The sequence below is a fragment of the Cyprinodon tularosa genome, unplaced genomic scaffold (assembly GCF_016077235.1).
Source record: "Cyprinodon tularosa strain WSP-4 unplaced genomic scaffold, ASM1607723v1 ctg610, whole genome shotgun sequence".
NCBI classification, from domain to species: Eukaryota; Metazoa; Chordata; class Actinopteri; order Cyprinodontiformes; family Cyprinodontidae; genus Cyprinodon; species Cyprinodon tularosa.
The window spans coordinates 390911-418805 of record NW_024039353.1 but is presented as its reverse complement, the minus strand read 5'-3'; the positions used below and the strand labels follow the sequence as shown (position 1 = coordinate 418805).

The 27895-nt window shown below is 38.5% G+C and overlaps 1 protein-coding gene across 2 annotated transcripts; it reads right to left on the bottom strand.

Annotated features, from left to right (window-relative positions):
- Nucleotides 1–57: 57 nt before the first annotated feature.
- On the bottom strand, nt 58–27895 carry trim37 (tripartite motif containing 37). Of its 2 annotated transcripts, XM_038307481.1 has the most exons (25): nt 27637–27895; nt 25524–25593; nt 25272–25373; nt 25016–25056; nt 24245–24361; nt 22465–22552; nt 22110–22232; nt 20698–20821; nt 19563–19630; nt 18729–18853; nt 18587–18637; nt 17123–17204; nt 16929–17005; nt 15419–15598; nt 15207–15321; nt 14945–15136; nt 13379–13512; nt 13212–13294; nt 9684–9920; nt 7940–8248; nt 6733–6879; nt 4565–4766; nt 4390–4481; nt 2796–2906; nt 59–1758 (listed from the first exon to the last, which is right to left on the bottom strand). In XM_038307481.1, the coding sequence occupies exons 2-25, from the start codon at nt 25542–25544 to the stop codon at nt 1712–1714; spliced, it is 2868 nt and encodes a 955-aa protein (XP_038163409.1). In that variant the 5' UTR covers nt 25545–25593; nt 27637–27895; the 3' UTR covers nt 59–1711. The 2 variants fall into 2 exon arrangements, with proteins under 2 accessions (XP_038163410.1, XP_038163409.1); XM_038307482.1 differs by lacking the exon at nt 27637–27895 and having other exon boundaries at nt 58–1758; nt 25524–25589.

Sequence of the window (27895 nt, the reverse complement as noted above, 5' to 3'; positions counted from 1 at the left end):
GAACAACTGATTCTCTATACTATGATAATATATTTGGTATAAATTAGTAGAAATTAAAGGACTTTGCTTTTTTTATGTGTTGTAAAACATTTCATTTATTAGATAAAAATATTCAGAGAATAATACATTTCACATTCTGGGAACATTTAAAACAAAAGCAGCTTCAATAAAAACAGGAATAGTAACAAAAAAAAAAACACTGCGTGATGAGAATCTTGCTTTAGTTTGTTCATAAGTGGCAGCAGTGACAGAAACAGCATGACGACTGATTTTCAGGTTAATATATTAACTCAAAGCCGTGTACTTCCTTCCTAAGCCAGTTTCTCAGAAATAAACCCAGACATACTTCTACTGGTGCTGAATTTAAACATATTTACAATGTAAACTAATACCGGGACAATATATAAGGGTTGAATGAGTGTTAGAAGAGCAGGAAGGTGTAAAATAGCACAACACCAAGGGTATTAGAGCTTAAAGTTTCAACGCAGACCTTTATAATTAGCTTCTGCTCTGTTTATTCGGAGCACTGAGGTGTAAACCGAAAAATAAAAAAAAATCCATTAAGAAAAGCCAGCAGCACAGCAGCTAAGAACATGTTACATAATTACCGACCTTTATCACAGCAAAGCCCTCCCAGATTTCCCTCATTACAACCAAATTATTAATACTATACCTTTATCTGACCAAACAAAACACATTAAACCTGTTTAAGCCCCAAACACGAGATTTTCCCTGCAAGTGGAGTTTTTATCTTACTTCTTATTATTTATTAATAAACAGAAAATATGTTTGCTTTGTTTTAGATGTTAAATTCTTTAAAAACAAACAAAAAGTTACAAGTTGAACTTTATAAATGATTCACCTCCAACCCTCAACATTCACCCTACACAATAAATAAGACCTAAAACTGCAACACATCTCTGAATTTAGATGGTCTGTTCATGAATATCTTTTTCTTAGCTGTTTTCAAAGGAATGCATGCAAGACTATTTAGAAAAAGTGCTGCCGCCAACAAGAGGCTCATTCATAAGGTGAAGTTAATGTTCTTTTAACTACATGGTTAAAAAGAAACCAGCTTAGTTAGTGATGTTAGCATGCAGGACGGTGTCAAAAACATCTGGCTTGGTTGCCTTCTTGAATCTGCAGAGCGTTAAACTTTCATTGTGCAGATGTGAGCAGCTTTACATGAATAAAATAGAAAGAAGAGAAAACTAACGCTGTGTAGTTAAGCTTTTAGATGAATATTTGACAAAAGATTCTGGTGGAAGCTGATGGGTCAGAACTTAGTAACACAGAGAACTAAAACACAACTGGAATCTAGGAATGCATTTCTACACAAAGTAGAAGAAACAAAAGCAGCTCATTTATTGAATTAAATAAGATGGCAGTTATTGAAATTAAATAATAATTACTCCTATAAAAGAACAAGGAGTTTGCAACTTGGATCTCTGAAAGGAGATATTTTTGACTTATTTTACAAAAAAATAGGAACTTATTGTTTTTATCAGCATCTTGGACCCAATCTGAGAATCCTCGGGACGCAGACGGATGCTTCTGCCTTTTGGTGAACAGACTGGGTTTAAGTACCGTCTTTACTTCTGGTTCATGCACAAACAAGCAGCTTATACTCTAAATGTCAGTCCGTATTTGCAGCCATTGAGGATCGGCTGTTTGGACTCGAAGTGAATCGGTCCGACAGGCTCCCAGAGAGTCACCTGATGGCAGGATGGCTGCCATCATCAGACAGGAGAAGCTCTCCTGGTGGAAAGAGGAGACAAAACAGTTTGAGTCTGCAGAGATTGTTCTTATCTTAATAACATTCACATTGAGTTTTCTTTACATGTTTCCATGCAGGCACTGAAAATAATCCTGCTTTCTGCACTGAAACAGCAACATTATATAAACCATACATTGGCAGATAACAAAAAATAAAATCTCTTAAAGACAACCTGAGGGTTAACTAATGCTTTAATGATCAGCTGATCTTCAAGGAAAATTTCAAACAATTTCCATGTGACATCTTAATTAAGGCTCATTCACCAAGTGAAGAGAGAATCTCTTAACATCCATTCTAGCTTTTTATGTTTTTCTATCCACAGAATGAATAAGTGTGATTTTTTTAGGCAACAAATTTGGTTCATATTTGACAAAAACAAACCGCCTTCTTAATGAATCAAAATCAGGTTTCAGTCAGGAAACGGAGAAGACGTCACAGGAGTGCAGTTAACAGCTCTAATCTGGCTTGAAACATCAGACATTAACATTATGTCCTTTTTATTTTTTCATTTTCATGTTATGATGCTCCGCTGTTTATTTTATTTATGAGACCTGAGTATTAAAGTTAGCTAATCACATTATAAATTTGCTTTTACATTCTGACAAGGAAGGTTTTCTAAGGATGAGAGCATCTGGAGAACAGCATCATAGTCACTTCCATTAGATGCTATTAACTCCTCCAGTACTAATGAGAAGAAACCTTAGTCTCAAATCCAATACTAAACAGGTTTCTATGAGTCTTTCTTCCCCTTGCTAATGATTTCAGAAATCAGAAGCATACTGTCTGTCAAAGATCCTTCTGTTATAATCAATCATCTAATCCAAGCACAAGTTCTAAGGAAAATTCAGCAGAGGTCATTTTTTCCCCAATCATATTTATATTTATTGTTTCCTGTTTATTCGAAAACATTTTATTTCTGTAATCTGGATATATTAGATCCGAATAGAGACCAAAATAATTAAATTCTAAATTCTGTATGAATAAAACCAGGTAAACTTCCATGGATGCTGTGAGTCACCTGTACAAGAAGGGGTGTGATTGTCATATCGGGAATTGCTGCTCTGCAGAGCCTCGTCCTCGCTGTCGCTGTCACTGCTGGTTGCTGCTACCAGCACAGATGAAGACTGATCTAAAGATGACATATATTGACATTTTAATTTAAAAGATCTTTGTTCCTAAAATTAGCCTCACTTTCTGCAGCCCTAAAACATGGACCGACTTTAAATGAAGTCTCTCTTTTAAATCTGTCTCTGCTCAACATCAGGTGCTTTAAAAAAAAAGACAAATTCAGAAACTGAATGGAAATGCATAACAGAAAACTTCAGGAAAGGAAAGACATGCACAAAAGTAGCTACTCCCTGCTTTAAAAAAATCTGTTTCCAGCAGCTTTTCTATGAATACCTGCTAACATATGTGCTTCTATTAATGGTCGAACAACATGGAATGGAAAATCTACTTGTAAAGCATACTAGTTGCTACCAAGCAAATTATACTTCTTTGCAAAGACACACCAAATAGGGCATAACAGGATGATAATGCTGAATTGTAGAAAAATCCCTAAAAATCCCCCAAAATATAAACTTCAACCAGATAAAACATGTGATGGAATCATATATAGCTATGAAAAACAATCCCTTAGACCATCTAGTAATGCTCACTCTATTATCAGGTAATAAATATTTACAATAACACAATTTTTTCCTATTCTTTAGTGTTTAAGATTAGGAAAAACAAACGACCTCTGCCGTAAGACAACAGATACATTGCCTACTATAGGATGTAGAGATTTAGGGAAAATTATTAAAAAATAAAGAAAAGTTTCCACCCAGAGGAGAAAATGAGAGTTAAAACAAATATGACTGATACTTGAAGATGTTTGTGTAAATTCTTAGTCATTTGGGTCATGGCAACCACAAAACAGGATTAAATTGGATTAGGAAATACACAATTTAAGACCCCAATAATGAAGCAGAACGATGGGTGGCTATTTGACCTGCATCTGACTTGGAATGAGCTTAAAAGGATGGACCTCCTTGGAGTACTTATATACATCAGTGCTCCAACTTTGTTTTAGCTCTGCTGTGAGCCGACAAAGAGTCCTGTAAAGGTGTTAAAACGTCCTAAAAAACTGAGCAAAAGTCTGGTTGCCTCCAATTTAAGCCTGTTTTCTGTTACTTAAAGTTTCACCGAGATGTGAAGTTTCATGCAGTTATTTCAAACAAAAACAGCCAAAACCTGGATTTGGTATTATATTTTATAATTTCAGGCAGAATTATTAAGAGCCACATTGGGAGGTCCAAAGAGCCCTGATAGGACGCAGTATGCTTTGAAAATGCAGTAAAGAAATAAAACAGATGTTTATTAAGATGCATGCTTTTTAAACTTAGCCTGAACTCTGGCAACATTCACAGAATTGAAACAAAATGAAACTAATCCAAACTATCGGTTAAATAAACTGCTAATGACACATTCTTTATTTTTGGTTTATCTCATCCAAACATTTCTAGGTATAAATAATAAACATGGTGGCTTATTAGCTGTATTCTCTGACATCCATGTTAAAGCAACAACACAGCGCAGAGAGCTGCTGACATTTATGTTGGTGAACTTACCTTCGTTTGACTGCAGCGGAGCAGAGATCCCCTCCAGCAGGGACTGCTGGGAGTTTCCTGAGCTTTCAGACTCGCACTCCATCACAGCTGCCCTGCAGCAGCAAGAAATGAAAGCGTTATGTGATGATGTGGGGAAGCTCTGTTTACTGCAGCATAAGGAGAATCTGAGTCGCACCCCAGAGTCCTGCCACTGCAGGCCTTGCTGGCAGCCATGAAGCCCGGAGCTCCCAGGGAGAAGATCTCGTCTCTGGACCCCGAGGCGCCGTACAGCTGCTGTTCAACCGCATACTGCTGCTTGGTGCTGGCAGACGCTTGATCTGATGAGCAGGAACCCAAAGACACCAGGGGCCCAGCGACAGCTTCAGACTTTAGCACTTCTGGAAGAGAAACAAGGGGACAGAAAGGAGATGGAGACAAAGTTCTGATTTAGTTAAGTTTCAAAGCACAGAATGTGATGAATAAATTAGGATTAAATGCAATCAAACTGATGCATCAATAAGCAAAAAGTGGCAGCAGTCATTTATACCTAAACAGATCTGGAAGAGATCAGTTAAACATGGAGAGATTTTTTTGTTTCTTTAAATGAAATGAAAACTATGAGGGGAGAAAAATGGCAAAATAAATACACATATAACTGTATAAATGAATAAATACATATGTATGTATACATATATATACATGTATAAATAAAGGCATATGCAAAGAATGCTTGAATAAATGCTTCATTGACTCTGTTGTGGTATCAGCCATGTTCTATGGAGCCGTCTGTTGGAGCAATGGCTTATCTGTTGCTGAGAGGAAGCAACTGAATAAGCTGGTCAGCAAGGCCAGCTCTATTATTGGATGCCCACTGGATTCAGTGCAGGAGGTGGGAAACAAAAGAATACCAACTAATTTAACATCTTTGTTGGATAATGTTTCCCACCCCATGCATGAAGCTGTTGCAGAACCAGAGAGCTTCTTCAGGGACAGACTGTTGGGCCCTAAATGCAACAGGGAGCGTTATCGCAGATCCTTCCTCCCAGCAGCTAAAATAATCTATAACCTCCACTGTTCCCAACAACCTCAATAAGTTGTTACATATATGTTGATTTTTGCACAGTTTCTGTCTTAGGCAGTTAAATAACCTGCTGCTGTCATTTTTTGCACATCTCTGATGTTGCTGCTATTTTCAAATATCCATTACTTAAAAAATGTCCACAGCTGTATATTGGTTCTTTATTCTCAAACACTGTACAGTACAGTATTTTATTTATTTATTCTTTTCTTTTTTACTTTGTCACATATTCTGTTGTTTTTATACACTTTTTAAGGTCAACATTAGTGTGACCACATTTGCTAAAATCTTTTTATGCTGTAAGACGACAACTACCCCACTGTGAGACAATAAAGGGATTTTCAAATCATTCAAAATATGTTTAAGTCACAAAAATGGACAGTTCTTTTTTATTTTATTTTTTGTGTATTTATCTCCTTTAATTATTCTCCTATTTGTTTATTTATTTTTTAATTTATTTAAACATTTTTTATAGTCCTATTTATTTCTTCCAACATTTATTTCTGTATTTCTGCCTTTCCACATTTATTTATTTTTATTTTGTCTGTCTCTGTATGTTAATGAGGTGGGTGGTTCTAACTATTTTCTTCATCATGATTGCTCAACTGGGAGAATCACCCAGAATGCACAATGAAAAACCTTTTTTTCGGGATTCCCATGGGTCAAGTATTTACTTATTTATATGAATATTTATACATTTTCATCTATTTATTTTTTGTCCCTCATAAAAATAAATATAAAACTCCGGTGCCTCTTAAAAGAAAAAAATAATTATCCCCCCCAAAAATCTTACAACTTAGCAAATTTGAAGCTGAAACTTAACAACATTCTATGTGTTGTAAAGAGAAAAAATACAAATACGTGGTGCTGCAACGAAAGTAAAATGGTGTTAAGAGACGAGCAGTGAGTAGTGCTAAAACAACCCACAGTTTAACACAGACGAGCCACTTGAGAATCAGCGACTATTTTCAGTCGAACTCCAACAGCACAGAGAGCAGAGTGGATGTTTTTAGAGCTGCAGTGAAGAGAGGCTTTTAAAAAATATCACGAGTTAAGTACACTCAGGTTTTAAAAACAGCCCGATTTCCACCACAATGCCTCATAGTAAGAAGCTAAACACCAGTTTAAAGCTGCTCCTAACATTTTATTTTATCCACCAAATGTTCAGCCTCTCACAGCTCTGTAGAAAAGCAGATACATGCACAGCATTTTCTCTGCTGTATCCTGATTGTCCAACAAACATTATTAGGTTCAGAGAGAGTTTCAAAAGGCTGGAACCTACTGACCCTCAACAGCACCCATCCCATCTTTAGGGTGCAGGCTGAGCTCTGCAGAAGCTTCTGCTCCTCTCATATCTTTCTCCTCAGGACTCCTCCTCTTTATGAGCAAAGATCCGCTGCTGCTGTCCAGGACAGGCGACAGAGACTTCCTCGCTGCAAACAGGACAAGATGGCAAATAAGTCAGAGTACAGAAGATGGGTGCATTATATAAAAAAAAAAATAGAAAAAAAAACAGGAATTCTGACAAGAACTGACAAAAATGTAGTTATTTAATACAAATGGTATAATAATATAAAAATGCTGTGTGAACTTCATCCATTCTTTGGTTAGTTTATTTTTATGTTTATTAATAATCTAAAAGAGAAACTCCTAACTAGAGGGAACGCTTCAGAGCTGCGGAGGTAGGAGGGGTTTAAGTCGAGATATGAAGGAGACAAGAGGCGGACATATTTGCCTTCTACAAAAAAACTGACAGGGAGAAAAAAAAAAAAAGACAGAAACATCGAACAGAACGAAGAGAACGAAGAATTTACAATGCAACTAATAGACGGCTGTGGAAGATCGAGCTCAAATTAACTATATTTATGTTTTAGGTTTTCATTTTATTTAAAAAAAAATAAGAAAACGTAAAAATGAAGGAAATATAGAAACAGGAAAAGTTGGTAAACATGAGCAACATAGGATTTATGTAAATAAAGTAATTTCACTTTAAAACATTCTTGTTTCACACCAAGGACAAACTGAACTTCAGCTGTCGTGTAATAAATAAAGCGTATCCTGGGTGGGTTTCAGGTTATTGCTCTAACACGTTCAGCCTTCTGAAAAGTTTCAGGCCTTTTTCTCCTTTAGCCAAATGACAGATGAATGGATACATGGATACGTGTATGAAAGGACAAACTGGATGGATGGATGAAACAGAGGAGCAGACAGATGGAAAGACAAATGAACAGATGAATAGATGAATGGACGGATGGGCGCTTCAAAGCCTTTACTTAACAGACCTCTGTGAAATGTATAGAACAGTTAATGGAAAGCTCATTGGTCCTAAAATATTTGCACCGTAAAGTAAAGCTCAGCAGGGAACAAAAGCTGCTGACATCAACCTGATGTAGTTCCTGATGAGAGCAGCTCCAGTCCAGCCTTTAAACACTGGACTTTATCTTATATAAACAATTACATAGTGAATTAGACTGGTTCTGTCACAGTACTTACCGGGTCGGCAGGCCCTGGATCGGGCCGCAGCTGCCCTCCCCGCCCCCTCCAGCTCACCACCCTTGTGACAAGCTGGCAGCTCCAGATTCCCAGAATGAGCTGAAGCCTCCTCCACGCTGAAGCCACCAGATGGGCCGGGTCTGGGCTCCCCGGACTCCCGCGCCTCCATAACTTGACTTTTGACATCGGCCATCTTGCTGCGGACCTCGGCCATCTGAGCCTTGAGGCGGATCAGGACGCCCGAGTCTGGAGGAGACCGCCGCACCACCTGCGGCCGCCGCTCTCGCTCTTTTCTTGAGTGGGGGTGTGCTGCAGAGAATAAAAAAAATAAAAATACAGCAAAGAGATAGTTTAAAAAGAGAAATGTTTAGCTGGCTTTGATTTATTCAGAAGGCGGAGATAGATCTGCTGTAAACGGTCGTTGACAGTGGCCTGATGGTCTCTTTCTGCACAACGGACAACAAATTTCCTGTAATAGTTTTAGATCATTTAGGAACAAAACTTTAGTACAAAACCTAAACTTTTATCCTTTGGACATAGAAAGCAAGGTTAACAGTTTTGCTTTGTTTTTTTTTTATAGTTTTGTTACCACCTGTTAATAAACTGAAAAGTTCAATGTAAAGATGTTCTTATGTAGAGATTTAACTCCAACCTGGTTTATCTGTTTATTGTGGCTCACATATAAAATGCATTTCCTTGGCACAGCTACTTTAGGACACCTGGAACAGATTTCCAGTCATTGATATGTCAGGCTTAGTGAGGTTCACTCAATGAAAGCTAAACATTGTTTTAACGCAACTTTAAAAACTTTATTAAAACACAAGTAAACACGATGCAGCTGTGGTTTGGTACTCAGCTACCTGTTTTCTCTATCATCCAACCACAATGGCACCACAGATTGGCTGTATGTTTATATAGAAGTTAGAGGTTTCTGTTCCTCCACCATCAGTTTCAGCCTCATTGTGGAGGAGATGATGTCCTAAGGAATTTGATGAAGATGAAGTCACTTTTTCATTTAGAGCACAGTTATATTGGTCAAGAGAATGCAGTCAGAAGGAGTCCTGAACTCAAACCTAAAGTTATTTTGGTGAGTTTGAAATGTATTTTTTTATTAATTGTAAATGAACAATAAATGCTACTTTTTTTTTAGCTTGATCTATTACTATGTAGTAATATAGATTTTTTTTCCCTTAACAGTTTCTTTATTTTGATTTTACCAATGTGCCTGAATATTTCTTTACAGCACACATACATCTGTAGTGTTTTCCTCATTGCGGTTTCTCTTCTGCAGATTTACTTCTGATGTTTCATATTTGACTAGATGTTGGATGTTTGCTTCACTTTTAAGGAACAGTTAATAAGTAGAATTCATGGACTTAACAAAAAATGACAAATATAGTTTGCATTTAAACAACAATATTCATGAAAATATATTTCGAAACAAAAACTAATTATCATTTTTAATAAACCCAGCTACCTATGCATTCTTTTTTTTCCAGCTATTCGACTAATCATAGTTTTTTATTTCTAGTATTGCCTTTTTATAAATCAGAAATTAAATTTCAGGTGCTTGGAAAATTATTTTGACTCACTTGTCTACACGCCTGTGACTGTCCCTTAATTGCCTTTTTAATTCATGAATCAAGGTAAATCCATAAATATTACTTTTAAAGTTAACTAATTCACTGTGACATGCAGCTCCTATTACCATGATCTTTTTTTGGTGGGGGGGGGGTTCACTGACCTTGGCTGTGTAGTAGAGACACTGGAGGTCGAGGCTGGAGCCCCCACAGAGACTCAACACTGCTGCGGTCCTTCAGGTCCAGCAGCTGGATCAGGATGACTGGGTCAATTTCTAGAAGGCTGCTGCTGCCTGGCCCCACAGCGCCCCCAACAGGGGCAGCAGAAGCTGCGCTCCCACCACCGCTACGACCAGCGGCGGCGCCTCGATGTGATAGACGCATGCTGGAGGTGGATCCACCTGCCAATATGAAAGCACACTTCCTCGGATTAACGTCTTTGCTTTTTATCAAGAGACATTTAAGTTCCATGATTTTTACTGACTTCATTCAGAGCAACAAGAGAAGTGGTGATGGATGGAGGAAGATTATAGGACCGGAGTTACATCTAAATCTTTCCCTGATTGCAATTACCTGAACATACTTCTCTAAATATTCCAGAGCCCTCAGCTTTAATACTAAGTTGTTTTTAGAAACTCTGTCCATTATCTTTTCTTAATGATTTTTTAATTAACATTTTTAAGCTTTAAATCTGATTTGATTCTCTCTACAATAAATGCAGCTCACAATTTTAATTTAACACCCAAACTGTCAGCACAGTTAATCTTATGAACCAACCTCATTTTTCTGCTATCTATGGTTTGATAAAAATGTTAAAATATTTCTTTAATATATAATAAATAAATTAGGAAAATTTTGAGCATCTGTAGATCTATTTAAACTATAGAGGTGATGATCTGGTTTCTTCTTAGTCCTCATTAATCTAGACTGGATGAGTTCAAGGGCTAATTATTTAAAAATAAATAGAAATAATTACAATTTCTACAATAAAATCCCAAATTCTGATATCAAAGAAACAATATAAAGACATAACCTACTTTATAGTAGCAGCTACAAACGGGCTGCACCAACGTTCCGTGTTTGAATCAAACATGCTGCACAGGGAACACTGAGTGTTTCTATATCAGCAGGCAGAACAGAGAGCACTGTGATCCAGCAATGACTCATCCTCTTCATGCCTTTCAACACCAACACAGCAGAACACACCGAGGAGCAGCTATAGGGCCTGTCAGCAGCCACCGGCTCCAAAACAAGAACAATCTAAACTCCAGATTTAGCAGCTGATGTCTTTGTTTGCTTAAATAAAGGGAGCACTCAGCTTTCAGACGAGACATGATTTTCACCTTGCAATGAAAATTCCTTGTTTTTCTTGACTACACGTCAAAGTAAGAAAGGCCAGAGATCATGCTGTTGCAGTTAGGCAGATGAAAACTGAGGTTTATACACAGGGATGGCAGGGAGATGATCATCTATGGGTACGGCCACACTGCTGCTCCCAAAAGCTAGCCTACCCTGGAGCAGGTTTGTTGTTCAGAGTATGTTACCATGGTAACTAGCCTAACTAAGAATGAATCCTGAAAGTCAGTGTTAAACCTGAGGTTGTTCCGCTAACCCTTTATTCCTGCTCCGCGGAACATCCCTTGGCTGAATTTATTACCGATCTATTATGCCGATAGACCAATCATTGACCCTTAAAGATCCCCACCACAACTTTGCTAACATATTGTTAAAGATGATCCCTAGTGAAACAGTGTGAGCCTAGTTCTAGAGAGCAGCAGGAGATAGGGGCGTCCAGATCAACCGTTAGATGATCCCTTCATGGCAGCTGGTCTTTCGGGTGGATTATTTTCTGTTCCACCATCACAAAAGTCAACATTTCAAACTAAATAGTAATGAGACTTTAACTGGAACCATGTGATTCGGTGAGATGTAGGTTTACCAACAACAAACTCTGCAGATGATTCTAGAGAGAAAACAAAGATATAGATGGAGATCTGTGAGGCTGTGGGCCTGTTTGCCTTCCAAAGACTGATTTCAATCATCTTTTTTTGCTACGAACAAATCTACTTAATAATTTTAGGATTTTTAGGTCAATTCCTTTACAGGGTTTCATCCATCCATCCATCCATCCATTATCTGACACGCTTGTCCCAATTGGGGTCGCGAAGGGTGCTGGTGCCTATCTCCAGCAGTCAATGGGCGAGAGGCGGGGTCCACCCTGGACAGGTCGCCAGTCCATCGCAGGGCAACACAGAGACAAACAGGACAAACAACCATTCACACACACACTCACACCTAAGGAGAATTTAAAGAAGCCAGTTAACCAAACAGTCATGTTTTTGGACTGTGGGAGGAAGCCGGAGTACCCGGAGAGAACCCATGCTCAGGGAGAACATGCTAACTCCACGCAGAAAGAGCCCAGACCGGGAATCGAATTTTTGCATTGAACAAATCTACTTAATAATTTCAGGATTTTTAGGTCTATTCCTTTACAGGGATTAATTTATTTTATATATATCATCATTTCTAAATCATGTTTTTCTGTAATATCAGTAGAGAAAAGTGTCACTAAAACAAGCCATACATTTCTAGCAATTAATCAATCAATATAGAGCTGCGAGGTAAATGCAATACATGTTAGAAATGTTATAAATTTAGCCTACAGTAGAGATTTGCGCTTTGTCGAAATAGAAGCCGCTGCACAGGGGGTTAGAAAAACAATGGTGCTACGTAAGCAGACATAGCAAAGTCATTACAACGTGCTTTAGCAAGGTTATGGCTAATTTGGATACAGTGGATGAAAGCAGGTTTAAGAAGATGGTTAAAGCAGCCACATATTAAACCTCTGAGGTGAAAGTATTATAAAAAACAAATAAAATCCACCAAAGATGCTGGAAACCAATGCATCACTGTGGACTACAGTACATTTTTGAGTTGTTTTTTTTTGTCAATTATTATTATTTTGTCATATAGAAAAAATTTTACATGAAGTACAGATTATAACATTCATCCAGGTATTTTGATATTAATGAAGGATTATTTTTAGCTGTTATTTCTGTTGATTTGCACCATTTTACAGCATAACGATCAGGGATTGGTTGTGATCGCTGTTTTATCTAAATAAATGATTTAAAAAGTGTTTTTATGTCAATCTGAATGTGAATTTTAAGTCATATGACCCAAAGTTAATGTCTACTGAAGTTACTGTTAATGTCATTAGCATGTGGCCATCTTAACATCGTTTCATTACATTACATGAACTCATGAAGCCACTAAGTAATTAAGCCTGTAAGGATATTTCAGACTTCTATTATTACAGATTATAACAGTCTAGAACAACTGGAGACAAAATGAAGTTTATAGAAGGGATGTAAAAATAAACAAAAGACCAAAATGGAAGTGAAAACACAATTCTGCTTTTATACGGTAGGTTAAAAGATTTATGAGCTCCCGTTATAAGAGCTGCCCTATAAAAAGCTATCATTCCTCTCAGCATGCAGACAAACACTAAATGTGAGGAAGTCTACTGGTGAGGCAAAGTCAAACTTTGCATGGGTGCAGTTCTGAGGAGCGTGACTCTTTTATGAGGCATTGATGGAAATTAGCAGAGAATAAGGATGGAGACGCTTCCATAGAGCAGGGTTACTATGCATGTAATGAATCATGTAAAACACCTGCTGTTAGGATCATACCTGTGGCTCCAGCCAGGTCTTCAGTAAGCTCTCCTTCTTCTGCCTCCAGGTTCCCGATGAAGTCGACATCATTTTCCCCTGACCTGAGCAAAGTTTACAGGAGGCTTTGAAGCTGTATTATGAGCAAACGTTGATTTCTGGAAGTTTAAGAAGCTAATTGCACTCACATGGTTTCTTCGTCTATGTCGTTCTCTTCTGTGTTGCTAGTAGCTGTGGAGCTTCCTGAGGTGCTGCTTCCATCCAGCGGGTTCACCTCCTCTTCAGTGAGACAGTCCACCTCAAGGTCTCCATCCGAAAGCTCCTGAACAACAGCGAGATAAAATCCCTGCATTTAGATGATCTAATCACAGCTTTTGTTTGCAAAGCCAGGAATGCAAAACTTCCTTAACTTTCCAAAGTCAATGTTCAGAAATCGGCGTCCTTCTTTTACGGTTGTTAAACTATTATGTTGTGTGTGTTAATGGTTCTACTAGACATTTCTATTCTATCAAATATTCCACATTTTCCTCATAAAAACCAACAGCGAAACTAAATGAATAGATGAATTAGTTTTCTCTTATTCACAATTAATTTGTCATACACAGTACAGACCAAAAGTTTGGACACACCTAAATCAAAGAGTTTTCTTTATTTTCATAACTAAATTGAAGATTCACACTAAAGCCATCAAAACTATGAATTAACACCTGGTGAATTATATACTTAAAAAATAGTTTGAAACAACTGAAAATATTTCTTATATTCTAGTTTCTTCCAAGTAGCCACCTTTTGCTTTGATTACTGCTTCGCACACTCTTGGCATTCTCTTGATGAGCTTCTAGAGGTCGTCACCTGAAATGGTTTTCACTTCACAGGTGTCCCCTGTCAGGTTTAATAAGTGGAATTTCTTCCCTTATAAATGGGGTTCGGACCATTATTTGTGTTGTGCAAAAGTCAAGTGGATATATATTTACACACTTCAAAGCAAGCATCAAGGTTTGTGCCTTGGGGACAGTACTGCATATCCATAATTTTCTAAAAAAGAAGAAAAAGGTGCAGCAACAGCAGAAAAAGAAAATAAAATTTTTTAGAGAAGAAAAAAAAAAGTTTCACTCTAATGGACCATTTAATTAGGCCCTTTTGCAAAATTTTAACCAGTTTTGCGCACATCTCTCTATCGGTCTCTTGTATACCTCCTCTGGAATGCCTTGCGCTGTCTCACCAGGTTTCGCTCACTCCTGATCGGCCACGCTGACATTGGGCTGGTGTCGCACTCTCAGGCAGTCGCTCAAGTTTCAAAAACTGGGCGGGGCTTTTTTCTATGATCAGTCTCAATTGTTTCGTCCAGCTTTTTCCAATTATGCGCTTCATAAGCTTTATGTAAAACTTGCAGTCTTTTATGCAATTACATAATTGCAAAGCATTGGATTGCAATTAGATTAATCCTGCAGCACTACTTACAGGTAAAAAAACAAATAAGTGTCGGGATTAAGTCTGATCCTAAACAAACAGACAATCTCTGAACCTTACAGACCTACAGAGTCTAGATTTGGGCTTTGAAACTGCAGGTCATGTAAAACTAATTTATGCCTACTTGTTAAAAAATAAAGTGTTGCTCAGAACTATTCCAGATTTTGACAAATTTACAAGCTCACCCTTCTTTCCTCAAGACAATATTTTTACCAATATAAATTTTTGATCTAAGAATCCATCAGCTACCAATTCGGTGAGACGCAGTATCATGTAAGCCTCACATTTGAATCGTCATGCTGCGTCCTTTCCTCTTCATCTCCTTTCTTAGAGAGGCTCAGGGTGGTTTGGCCATCGTCGTCACTTTTCACAGAGCGAGGGTCTCTCTCAGACATGGTGGTGCCACCAGCCAGCCTCAGGTCAGGGGGCGAGGAGCTGCGGGATGTCTGGCGGCGAAACAACTCGATGGCCAGCCTCTGAGATCCGACACATTAATTAAACAGGTCGTCGCATGAAAAGAACCCAAAGATTCGGTTCACGGCTTACCTCTTTGAGGTTGTTGATCTGCTGGATGTAGCCGCTCTGGGCTGACTCCAGCTGGCTGATATACCAGTACTGATCTCTGCACTTCTGGAAGAACGTTGGGGAGCGAACCTGGTAGCTGCACAATGTTAAACAAACCAAACTGCTGCTATTTGTTTCTTTACTTTATAGTAACGGGACAGAAAATGAGGCATCATTGTGAAGCATGAGCTTACCGGAGCACCAGCGTGTCGGTCTGCATGTTCAGGTAGCCCTCGCTGGCCAGCAGGTCCAGCCTGAAGAAGCGGTTGTAGCCCCAACATTCACCAACCTCAAAGTCTGAAGCAAACTCTCTGATGATGTTCTTGGTCGGGTCGCTGGAGGCCTGGTGGACCATCTCAACACGATACTCATATCTAAACAGAATAAAAGCAGATTGGTTCCCACACATTGGTTCTTCACAAAGGTTTTTTTTATCAATAACTTAGCAAAGGGAATCATAAACTTCAAACATTTTTATTGGTGTAACCATTACATTCTTGTGGGTTTTACTAAACTTTTAAGTGATTTTCAACCCTTTGAAATGCAGCTTCCAGTCTGTGCATTATACTATTCACACTGTCAACAGCCTTCAGCAGGAAGGTAGGAGGACAAACTAATATTTGTCAGAGCAAAAATAACTAAAATCACAAGGTGTGATATCAAAACAAAGACCAAACAGGCCATCGTTAGCTTAGCAGGTAAGCTGCTCAGCATGCAAACATCATCAGAAAAAGCATCAAGGGGGTTTATTGAGCACTCTAGATCAGTGGTCCTCTAAGCCGGTACCGGTCCATCTGTCATTCGGTCCCGGACTGCACAGAAAGAATAACTAACATCCAATGTTCGCAATTGAGTTATTTTTTCCAAATCTGAAGGGTGTTTTATTTTGAAACCATTAAAGGTTTATAGTTAATTTTGTTGGCACATAACATCAAAATTATTTTTAAAAACCTTAAGGGTAAACTTTTTAATCTAATCTGCTGGTGCTGATCAACCTAACAGGGATATTTAGATTTTAAAGAACTTTAGGCTCAAAAGTAAAAGAATAACAAGAATTTAGGTTGATAACCAAAATTTTAGGTGGTAGAAAAAACCCTTATGCAAACATTTCCAAAACAAATCAGGTAAATTTGGCCTTTAATTTAGATTATACCCATTATATAGAAAGAGAAGAAAAAAGTAACTTTTTTGTTATTTAGCAAACAGACTTTAAAAACCTGAAACTTTGGCAAAATCGTATATTATTTTAAGAGTGCGGCATTTTAAATATATTTGAACAACAAATATAAACAAGTGATTTCTGCCTATAATAACCTCTGGAAATCAGAGATTTATTACAGCGTGGGTTTTTAACAAATCAACTTCGAAATGCCTCAAAGTTTGAAAGAAAAACCAAATAAATATTTTCAATCAATCTGACAAAGACGGCAAAGTGTCTATCGTTATGATGGTCAAGCTGGATGTTAATAATGGAGGAAGGATTCCACTGGAAACCAAAGTAATGTTGGTAACTCACATGCAAAACCAGTCATCTTCAGTTTGAGTTGCTTTTCAGAAAATGAGAAATATCAAAACATTTAAAGCCTTTGAAATAAAATCCTTATAATCAATTAAACCTTTTGGAGGCCTTAAAGTAGAATTTGGGTGCAAATAAAAGAAAAGAAAAAAAATGTGTTTTTTTTTTTTTCAAAGAAACATTCCTACTTTGACGTTTCAGGAAGTCCAGCAGAGAGTTCGAGGAACACGGACAGATAGTTTCCACGGACAACGCCGTTACCGTCCTGAAGAAATACCACACTATAGTTACTAGCTATAAACAGAACCTTATACCGGTATATGTAATTTCTAAAAAGTGTCCAAACTCAGAGGAAACACTTAAAAACTGGTTACGGACTTACTGGGTAGACTTTAAGCCTCCAGCAGAGGCCAGATATCTGCAGAGGAGGACTGTAGACCGGGTCGGCCCGTTGCCTTAAAGTGCTACAGACAGAGAAACACACGTCAAAACCCAGTATCAGTGAACATCTGCTGATAATAAATGTATTAAAGGTATAGTGGAGGATTTTTGCTATTTATTTTTTAAAAGATCCACCCTCTCCACTCTCCTAAAATGAACATGCACAACCCTGAACACTCTCCCGAGAGGGAACGTCTATTAAACTTGTGCGAGAGCATGCAGAGCCCATTTCTCCTCGTGCACCCTCTGTTGACAAGTTTATGTTTGCATTGCTCATACAAACTTACTTTCCAAAAGAAGATTAGCAATTTTTCCACTATGTCAGACTCACCACCAGTAGGTGAAAATGGGGATGAGCACATAGGCTTACGTACACATATTACCAGAATGACTGACAGTTAGGAGGACCACTTATTTAGATTATCCACCTGCAAAAAAAACATCCTCTACTATACCTTTAAGGGGAGCATTTCTAAAAGATAATTGAGAAATAAAAAGGTAAACTAAAGTAACAGCAACCTCCACAGTAATTAGCATCTCAGGAAAAAAAAAACAATGCTAAAGCTTTAAAGGGGTCTTGTCACTTTAAAGCTTTAGCATAAAGTGAGAAGTGTGATGGCATAGAAATCCAAAAAGCTTGCGAATCTTTGGATTTCTATGCCATCAGCTGGTCACATACAAAGGCTTTCTGATTGAATCATTGCACCCTATTGGCTTATTATAATATTTTATTTCTTTGTTCTACACTTTTTTCCATTTGTTATTTAGTAGAGAAATAATTATGTATAATAATTAACTGTTTTTACCAAAATCATTGGTGTCACTGTTTTAACGCCACTAATGATCCATATGCAATAAATGCACCCAACAACTTTAATACACACTTTACTTCAAGTTGAATAGTTAAAACACAACTTCCTGTTTTCCAGTGGTGTACCTGACTGGGAAAAAAAAGAGAAAACAACCAAAAACTAGACCTGATATTCTATTTCCTATAATCTCTTTGTTGCTATAAACACAAGAATTTCTCCATCGTGGGACAATAAAGGAAATTTCTATTCTATTCTCATAATAGATTATGATAAAAACACAAATGAAAATTAAGGATATTCTGTCTGAAAATTCAGTTAATTTTATTTGGTCTGTAAACTCAGTTTTTAGTTTTTTTTAGGACAATCTACTTTATTTTTCAATTTCATTTAAAAAAAAAAATTTCAATTCTAGTTTTCATCATTCATTCGTTCGTTTTAGTTAATACCTTCCAGTAAACAAAGCATAAGCCGTTCCACATTTCTACCAGAAGTTGCTAAATATTATGAAGTGATTGGAGACAAATGTCGGAGGCCGAGCTAAAGCACCTTTCGCAGAAGAGAGGGAGCAAAGAGGCAGACATTAAAAGAAGTACCTGAAGTTGACGAGTACAAAAGTGCTTGAATCATAAGCAGGAACCAGCTCACTAAAAACAACACAGAAGTACATGAAGAGCGATTGTGTTCAGTTAATTATAATCAGGCGTGAAACGGACTGAAGGTGTGATATTGTGTTACCTGGTGAAGTCGGGGGGGACTGGCGTGGTGACGAACGACTGCATGGGTTTACGGTGGACCTGCTGGAACATGAGCAGGATCTCTGGGCTCTTAGAGATCAGTTCGCTCTTACTGCACGAGTGAAGCTGCTCAACACAAACGCATGCAAACAGAAAAGGTCGTGCTGTGAAACCACTCAGCTATGAACCTGTGGGTTAATAAATGTGCTAACTTTCTGTCACGAATCTGTTCTATCTGACCAACAGTCCGTATTATTTGGCATTTGTAGATTTCTCTGCACCTCTCTGGACAATTTTTAAAAGGGTAAATTCAGAAACTCAATAGTAACTGAAATCCTGATGATTGTAGCGAGAAAAAAGACGTAGGAAATAGAAACAACAGCTGGATAATCTTTTAATTATAAGTCTTTTTGTTCCTTGAGTTTTAGACAAGCATATTGAATATTTTCCTTACATTAAACTTCACTTCTAAGCTTATTTTACATTCGCCTCCAGCTCCATTAATATAACCCATAATTATCATTTTACACCCAAGCAATGCAAGATTTTTTTTTACACTAAATGCATTTCATGAAGGAGGCTTTAATACACAAGCTGCTAAGTGTTGACTGTTATTTTATACGTTATGTTTCCTACCAGGATTCTAATCTTTGAGCTTAAGGTTTTTAAGGCCCCAAATGGGTTTTAGTTTTTTCCCATTAATTAAAACTAAACTTTTCTGCTAAAATAAAGAATTGGGGTGATTGTGACAGAACAGTGACATCATGACAAAGCAGCTTTGGGATTGTTTAGGATACCAATGAATGAAGGTGTTGATCTGTGCTGAACAACAGACCTGATGCTCCACCTCCTGCAGCAGAGACTCCAGCAGCTCTGTCTCCTGGGTCAAGGACGTCTTCTGGCCTGTTGGGGAGGAGAATGTGGAGCTGAATGTGGGCCCTGATGGAGGGCTGCTGAGTGTGTGAGTGGGCGGCGGTGCAGATTGTGTGTGTGGGCACTGCTAAGAGCGGGCATCCGCTCGCTCCGGATAAATATTTCATATGTGTAATAGTCGTGTCTATAAATGGCGGCTCGGCTGCTTTCAGCACGGATTTGAAATGTTTTGTTTCGAAAAAAAAAAAAAAAAAAAGAAGAAAAGAAACCTTAGCCTCGGGCTGCGTTTTAAAGCAAACATGAAATCTTTTCAGATGTGTAATGCAAAACAAAAGAGCTCCAACATGACAGTGGAGAGTTTGATACTGAGGAATTCATGTTCCGACCTGCGTAGGGAGAACTGCTGCCAACTAATCCTTCGCCATGTCAAAGAAACTGAAGAAAGGAGACGGTTTACCTGACTTATTTTTTTTACTTGCAAGAAACAGACAAAAGAATAAAAGCAAGCAATAAACAGCTGAAGTTAAGCTAAAAAGTAAAAACTTTTTTAATTCTTTATCATACAAACGATAGTTTGAAACAGATGCTAAAACGAGCTGCACAATAAAACTAAAACACACACTGCCTCCCTAATAAATAGGAGTTTTTCCTCTTTAGTTGATCAAATATTGAAGAGTGAGAATAATTATTGACGTGTACAAAACTTTTAAGATGGTACCGATCTGTTTCTTAAAGGTGGTCATCTCACCACAAAGACATATAAAACCCCAACCGTTTCCTAAAGCTCTACAGGCCTTTCCCTGCAGGTAGTGATCAGATAGATGGAGGAGGAGAGTCTAGTAGGGCTGAGTTTCAGCTTTCAAACTAACATTAATTCATAACACTAGAGGACTAATCTCCCAGGCATTTTAGAGCCATGCGGATGATTTTATTCACCAACCTCCTTCCTATATCAAATTCCAGAATCAGATGTGAGGCCGTGTAGTTTTATTGATTTAATGTGACCTTTTTCACTTAAGTTCAGACTCAAGTAAAGCGTCTTAACTTCCAGAGTTTCCAGATCTGTTGCAGTTCATCTGTGGAAGCAGGTCTCCTACCCATGAGAGTGATGAGTTTGTTCTTCAGCTGGTTGTCCAGACGAGCGATCATCATTTCCACCGCGTTCCGGATCTCTCTGACCCTCTCGTCCTTCGCTCCCCTCACAGCCTCTACGTTTCTCTCCTGAGGCGGCAAACACAAAAACAAAATCAGTGTGTGCCCCCTAGAGGACGCTCCTTGTAAGAACACTGACTAAAGGGTCTTCTGGTGAATTTGATTAATAAAGACCACAGCAACAGCTGGGGAGGGTTAATGGTTTCTGCAGCTTTTTGACGTTAAAAGCAGTCAGTAACAAATAGCTTCTTTTTCTTAGATATGTCATTAAAACTCAGTGACACACCTGAGAAAAAAAAAACCTAAATGGAATTTTTTAGACTCTGTTCTGACTTTCAACATGAAATGGGTCATTAACTGTTTCTCATTTCATGCGGAGTCGTGCCGTTTCCTGAAATGCTCCATTTTCCAAGACATCACTTCGGGGAGGGGGGGGGACTCATTTAGCTTGCAAATAAAACAGGACATCTTGTTTTTTCACAGAGGAGAGAAACTTTATCCTCTGTTATAAATCTATATCATGTTTCTTTTTCTGTTGGCTAATTAGGCAAAGACATTTCAGCATGTCGAAGGTGACTTTCATATCTATCCTTAATATGCAAACTATCAGACTGACCCAGAAACGTAGTTCTGATCTTCCTGGAGCCAGTAAGGCTCCTACGCACGGACCGGAGCAGCGATGATGCTGAGTTTTATTGGATAATGTGTGCATACTTGGACAAGTTTTGGAATCCTTCAGAACATGGACACTCCACTCCTGCTTTGTTTTTACCTGCCTGCAAGCGCTCAGAATGAGTCAATGAGAGAGTCTAAAGACACAGGGTTCCTGTTATTTTTGCAAATAAGGAGGCAAATGTTTAAAAAAAATGTTCTTCTGCCATTTTGTTCATCAAAAGCCAGCGTATCAGCTTCATACGAGCCTGGTTGTGCATTTGCTTTTTTTTTTTTTTTTTTGACACCCAAAATGAATTTGGTGTGAATGCAGCACAACAGTATATAAAATATGCCTTATAATACAGTCTGCTACCTTACTTACAATGGTGGTTCAATTTTACATCAAATCCATGAGGATTTTTTGGGGGTTTATTTTGGTTGATTCACCTGTTTTTTTGTTTTTAGAGAAATCAAACTTTCATAGGTTAAATGTCAAGCCATAATCCAAAAACTTTAATAAACAGAAACATTACTTTTTCTATGAATTTGTTAAAGGGAACCTTTATTTTTAAAACAATCCAATTTTTTATTCAGATCAGTTTCCACACAATCTAAATGTGGAAGCATAATGTTGAAAGATGCATTATGAATGCAAAGTGATACCATAATTTCAGCCTCATATCACTTAGTAAGGATTCCTCACCACTTCCTGCACCAAACTGATGAGCTCCATGAGGCGGCGCCGCAGCTTTCCCACCTCCTCCTTCACCTTGGTCACATGCTGCTCGTATATCTCCACCAAAGGCTTAAAGGTGTGGCCGCCGTGCTGCAGGCAACAAAACATCCATCACTCAGAGCCTGCAGCTACTTGGATGTAAATGTGCAGCTCATCTCAAACTGTGACTGGAAAAATTATGAAATGCTGACTGTTGCTTCTGGTTTTTTTGGTGTCGGACTAAATCGAAGTCAGAAGAAACCCCAACATAGAAACAACCACCTTCTAATCACTTAACTTACTGCAAAGTATAATTTTTATTTTAAAAAGCTGTAAATGTTACCATTCCTCCCCAGAGGGCGCACTGGTGGCAGATGCATTTCTTACAAGTCCAACAGAAAACACTCAGCTTCTCATGGTGGTTCTCACATCTGCTCAGAAATAACAGAAGGAGCAGACATCAGAGGGTGACCATGTTTTTTCTTTCTTTATAATGCAATTTAGAACAACAGTCCTACATTACAGTTTAGTCTTGTTTTCAAAAACTCTTTTGAAAATGTAAATAACTTATTTTGGATTCAATTTAAATGAGCTCAATCTTGGAATACTGAGCCCAACTTTCTAAACAAGGTACTTTAAATGATCATGTCTGCCTTTTAGGTTCTTAAAACTACTCCTTAATTAGTTACTCAGTGGAAACACTGTATTGTTCATTCTGTTCCCTCACTATTCCTCTGAGAGGAACCGGGTTGGGGGAAGACAAAAAAAAAAAAAAACGAACACTAAATACCGGATAACCACACGAGGTGCTATGTTGTATGGATCAATATAACAAACGGAATGGAAGGTTGTACATTGTACATGACTATACTGCTTTTTGTGAACAGATCAACTGTGCATTTTATATGTTGTTCTTAATAAAAATTTAATTAAAAAAAAAGCTACTCCTTAAAGGTCTTTCAGAGCATATCTGTGGAACCAGGGATGCTTCTTCATTTATTAGCACCATTTACACTACCCTTGTGAAACCGTGCCGAGAACAGGTAACCGAGATAACCAATGATTGTAAATGGAATGCAACTGAACTGAACCGTGGCAGAAACAACCGAACCGCACCAAATCTAGTACTAGTTCAACAGTAGGGCTCAGCGCGGTTCATCTGTGGCTCATTTCTCTGATAACAAAGAGCGCATGAGCAGACCGCATGATCTCCTATTTACAATCAGCTGACTCATTTTGCGGGTTTTCCAGCGTGACCAGCTTTGCAGTTCCCAGATTTCTTCATCCATGCCGAGACCAGTCCAGTTAACCAGGCCAAGCTTGGTTTTGACGACCGTTTACACAACACGTCATCTCGGTTCCTCGACTCCTCGCCTCCTAGTGACGATCTGCGGTATTACTGCCAGTATCAAAGGAGGAAATCAAGTAGTTGGTGGCAGTAATGCACCAAAAGTTGTTTGCCAACCACCATAAAACACAAGAAGAAGAAGAAGAAGAAGAAGAAGAAGGAGGGAATCAAGCAAATCAAAATGGCAAGCAACTTCTGGAGGGGCATTACCGCCAAGTAGTGGAATGGAGTGTGAATCGGGATGTGCAGCCAGATGGAGATGACGCGTTCTGCTCTGGCGCTCTTGTTATCAGAGAACCGAGCCAGGGAAAAACCGAGCCGAGCCCATCTCTGGAACTGGTCTGCAGTTAGTGCGGTCCGGTTGTGTCTAGCTCGGTTCAGTTCAGTTTGCTTTCCATTTACACACGATAAGTTATCTCAGTTACTGAGCTCGGACCGGCCTCGGCACAGTTTTTCAAGGGTAGTGTAAATGGGATGAGAGGCTCTCATTGAAATTTGGGCGGAGGAAGTTATCCAGACACATAAGTACCTGAATGTTATGGACGCCACTATTTTTTTTACACAATTCCCGCCTTGAGAGTTGCAGTATCATGGACCACCGATAGTAGGCAAAAAAGCATGCTAGCGTGACTGGTGGTAAGAACCAAGCTCAGCACGGTTAACTGATCCAAGCTCGGTCTGAACTCGCCACGGATCGATTTCATAGGGCTAGTGTAAATGGGGCAAATGTTAAGAGCAGAACAAAAGAAGTGAACGGGTTTTATGAGGCGCTCACTTGTCTTTGTCATTGTCCTCGTGTTTGATGAGGCTGCAGAGCTGCAGGGTGTCCAGCTGCTGAGTGACCTCCTCTGCCCAGCGACAGTTCACCAGCTCCCTCAGCTGCAGCGGAGCGCTGTGGCACAACAAAAAGCACATCCGATTAGATCTTAAAACATAATCCACAACTGAGGCATGTGAAGAAATGTTACATTAAGCTCATGTAAATTAAACCCTGAAGCTGGTTCCAGCATAAAAGAGTTTAAATGTAAGATGACAGTTTTTTCAGCCAAATACAGCTGGAATACTCACAGTACAAAAACACATTTGCTGATTGTTCAAAGTGTATCTTTATAAATAAGATGGCTTCCCCCCCGTTATTCTGCTTATTCTTACACATTTTCTTCTCATTATTCACTAAATAAAACTATTTTTGGTGTCCTTTAAGGAATTTCTGCCAGATATATTTTCTACACACTGTTTGGATCCTGGCAGAATAAACATCTGGACTTCCTTAAATATAAAAATGTTAAATTGTGTCAAATATAATATAACATATGCAAACGCTGTTAAAGGAATCATTTAATGAATGTTTACCACTGCAACAAACTCAATAGTTTTGGTGCCTATAGCTCTCTTTCCTGGGGTTGGGGCTTGTTTTTTTTTCTTACAAAATTATTTTTATAAAAATATTGCACTGTTATCTTAAGGTGGAGATAAAGGACTTAAATAAAAAGAAAAATCTGAAAGTGAGAATCTATGAGTAGATATTAGGGTGAAACATTCTTACCGACAGTGTGGACACTGTGCTCTCTGCTCCGTCAGCCATCGCTGTCAAACAAGAGACCCAAGCTTAAAATGAAAATCATGGATCACCTTTTTCATAACTGCTTTTTGTACAGACTATTCTGTTTTATTATCTTGTCTATAACAAACTTGGTTGTTCCCAATTAACAGTTACATAACTTGTTTTGCTCACAGCAGATTCAAGCAGGGAGCTTTGCAGGAAAAACAGCCCAGTTCCTGCCCCTTGGAGCCACACTCACCCGTATGCAGCTGAAGCAGCAGAGTTTGGAGCAGTGCGGGCACAGGCGAGCATCCCTCAATTTCTCCATGCAGATGAAGCAACGAAACACCTCGGCGATGCTCTGCAAAGAGACAGAGGATGAATCCAACACCAACTGCAGCAGCAGGGCCAACTTCTTGGACACGTATTTAAATGTCATTGAAATAGAAATGAAAACAAATCAATTGACTGTACAGTTTGGACGATACAGAAAGGGGATATAAATACACACCTCTACACTTTGCTCGTCCATTTCAGCCAGTTTGAGATTGTTGGGCTTAATTAGGTTTAAAACAGGACTTCTGCAATAAAAAAAACACATTCCTTTAGTTTTAAGTACAAGCAAATGTGACTCAGCTGTGATTTGATGGCTTTAAGGACTTCATGTGGAGAAAAAACATACAATATTTAACTAACAGAGGCAAAAAAGTCAAAACATTTCAGTTAATAGTACTTTTCGAAACGAGAAGCACATCCCTGCTGTTGTTACATGATTTAATGTTTGACCATCATGACAAAAGTAGAAGTTTGGATCATTTTTTTGATCTGCTGTATAGAAGTAGGTTAAAACAACCCCTGAATTGGATGACATTCACAACAATAAATGTGTTTTTTAGCAGGTACTGTATGGATTAGAAAGACCTTTCACAAGGGGAAAACATAAGAAAGCTGCTCCTCTTCCCAGGAGTTTACATCACAGCAAATTAACACCGACCGTAAAACGCTCGAGAAAAGGCTGAAATCTCTACAGGGCTTAGATTGGGTCCATCAAAAGGCAAACTGATAAAGGATGAACAAATAGGACTTCTTTAGGAAGGTTGAAGAAGAAAACTTTTTTTTAAACGAAGAAGTAGAATTATCTTGGTTTTCAAACAGTCTTTAGGAAGATAAGTTCAAAATACTGAAGGTTTGCAATAAAGCGCAGCTCCATAAGCATTAGCACAAACACCTCATAGCAACTTTCAAGCACAGTAATGGACATGTGATGATGTGGGCTTGTTTGGCTGCATAGGACTTAAAGGTATAGTAGAGGATTTTCTTTTTCCGGGTGGATCATCTCAATAAATGGTCCTCCTTATTGTCAATCATTCTGGTGATATGTTTACGAAAGGCCGTTCGACATGCTCGTCCCGTTAGCTATCTTTTTTCTGCGCATGCGAACTTTCAGGTGTATATCTGTGGTGAGCTATGGTTTCAGACAGTCATTGAAGGTCACCTTTCTCACAGCGGTTCTTTGAAAATGAAAAAAATATATCCAGGAATACTTTGCGCAGAGAGCTCTCCCCTCGCCAAGCATTATGGGATTTGCTGTCACAGCGACCCGACTAATAACAAATATGGCACCGCGCAGTGGACGGGTTACCAACGGGGAGCAAAAAGGAGTGATCATCTCTCCAAACGGTCAGTTAACTGAGTTCACCATAGAGTTCACTATATAGTTCCCGCTCTATATAGTGATTGAGAGATTTAGGGGTTATGATGGACTTTCAGGTACTGTCAGCTTGTATGAGCTATGAGAACAGCAACTTTTAAACAGGGTGTGCACGAGGAGAAATGGGCTCTTGCACACTTTCCCTATCGGGAGTGAGTCCAGGGTTGTGCATGTGTATTTTTTTTTAAGTGGAGAGGGTGGGTCTTAAGAAATCTGTGAAAACCCTCCACTACACCTTTAAGTAGCTTCTACTTAAAGGTGTAGGTCTACTTCTACTTACTAGGAACTGCTCTTTATACCTCTTTAAACCTGAAATATATAGAGCAGTTTATTATTAACAAATCATTCAGCACATATGTTTGTGTTTTTTTTTTATATAATTGTCTCTGAAACTTGTTTTTAAAATACATATTCTGTGGTTCCTTGAGACATCCTCCTGGAATTGTGAATATCAGATTTATTTTTCGTCTTAACAACGCATCTGGCTTTGATCATTTAAGCTACAACCGTCAAAGAGGTTATTTTGACCCTGCTATGTTAGTAGGTCATATGATAATATTCGCATTAGTAGAGTAAATAATCACAGAGAACGGCTCAGGTTTTATTTATACTATGATCGTGTATCATGATAAAGTGAATGAAAATAAAAAAAGTTAAATAATAATGTCAAATCTGACATATATATACATCTATAGCTTTTCCTCACCACTGCAGTTATTATAAACGACAGTTGCTGCTGCTGCTTTTAGCATAAAGGGCCCAGCATGTCGGAAAACAATGCTGCAAATAAAACTCAACAGAAACCGGACTATTTAATCCCGACCCTCTAAAGAAAACAACAGAAGATATTATTTCCTCCCTCGGAGCAGTGAAGCCATCATGTAGCAGCCTTTAGCAGGAGGGGCTGCCTCACCTCTTCGGAGACTCCTCCTCGGCTCCGTTTGCTTCACCTGATCAACAAACCGCCACCAACAGATGCATCATATCACATCTTCTCCATCAGTAAATCATTGTCAACCGAAAGGATCGCGTCTGAAAGCAACAGGATAAGTTAATAAAGACGCAGCGTTTGGGTTTACTACTGAAAAAAATCCCACTTTCTGGGCCAAACTGGAGATGTAGCGGTTTGAACTGTCCCTTAGCGATCACCTTCTTCTGTGGATTAACGCCAC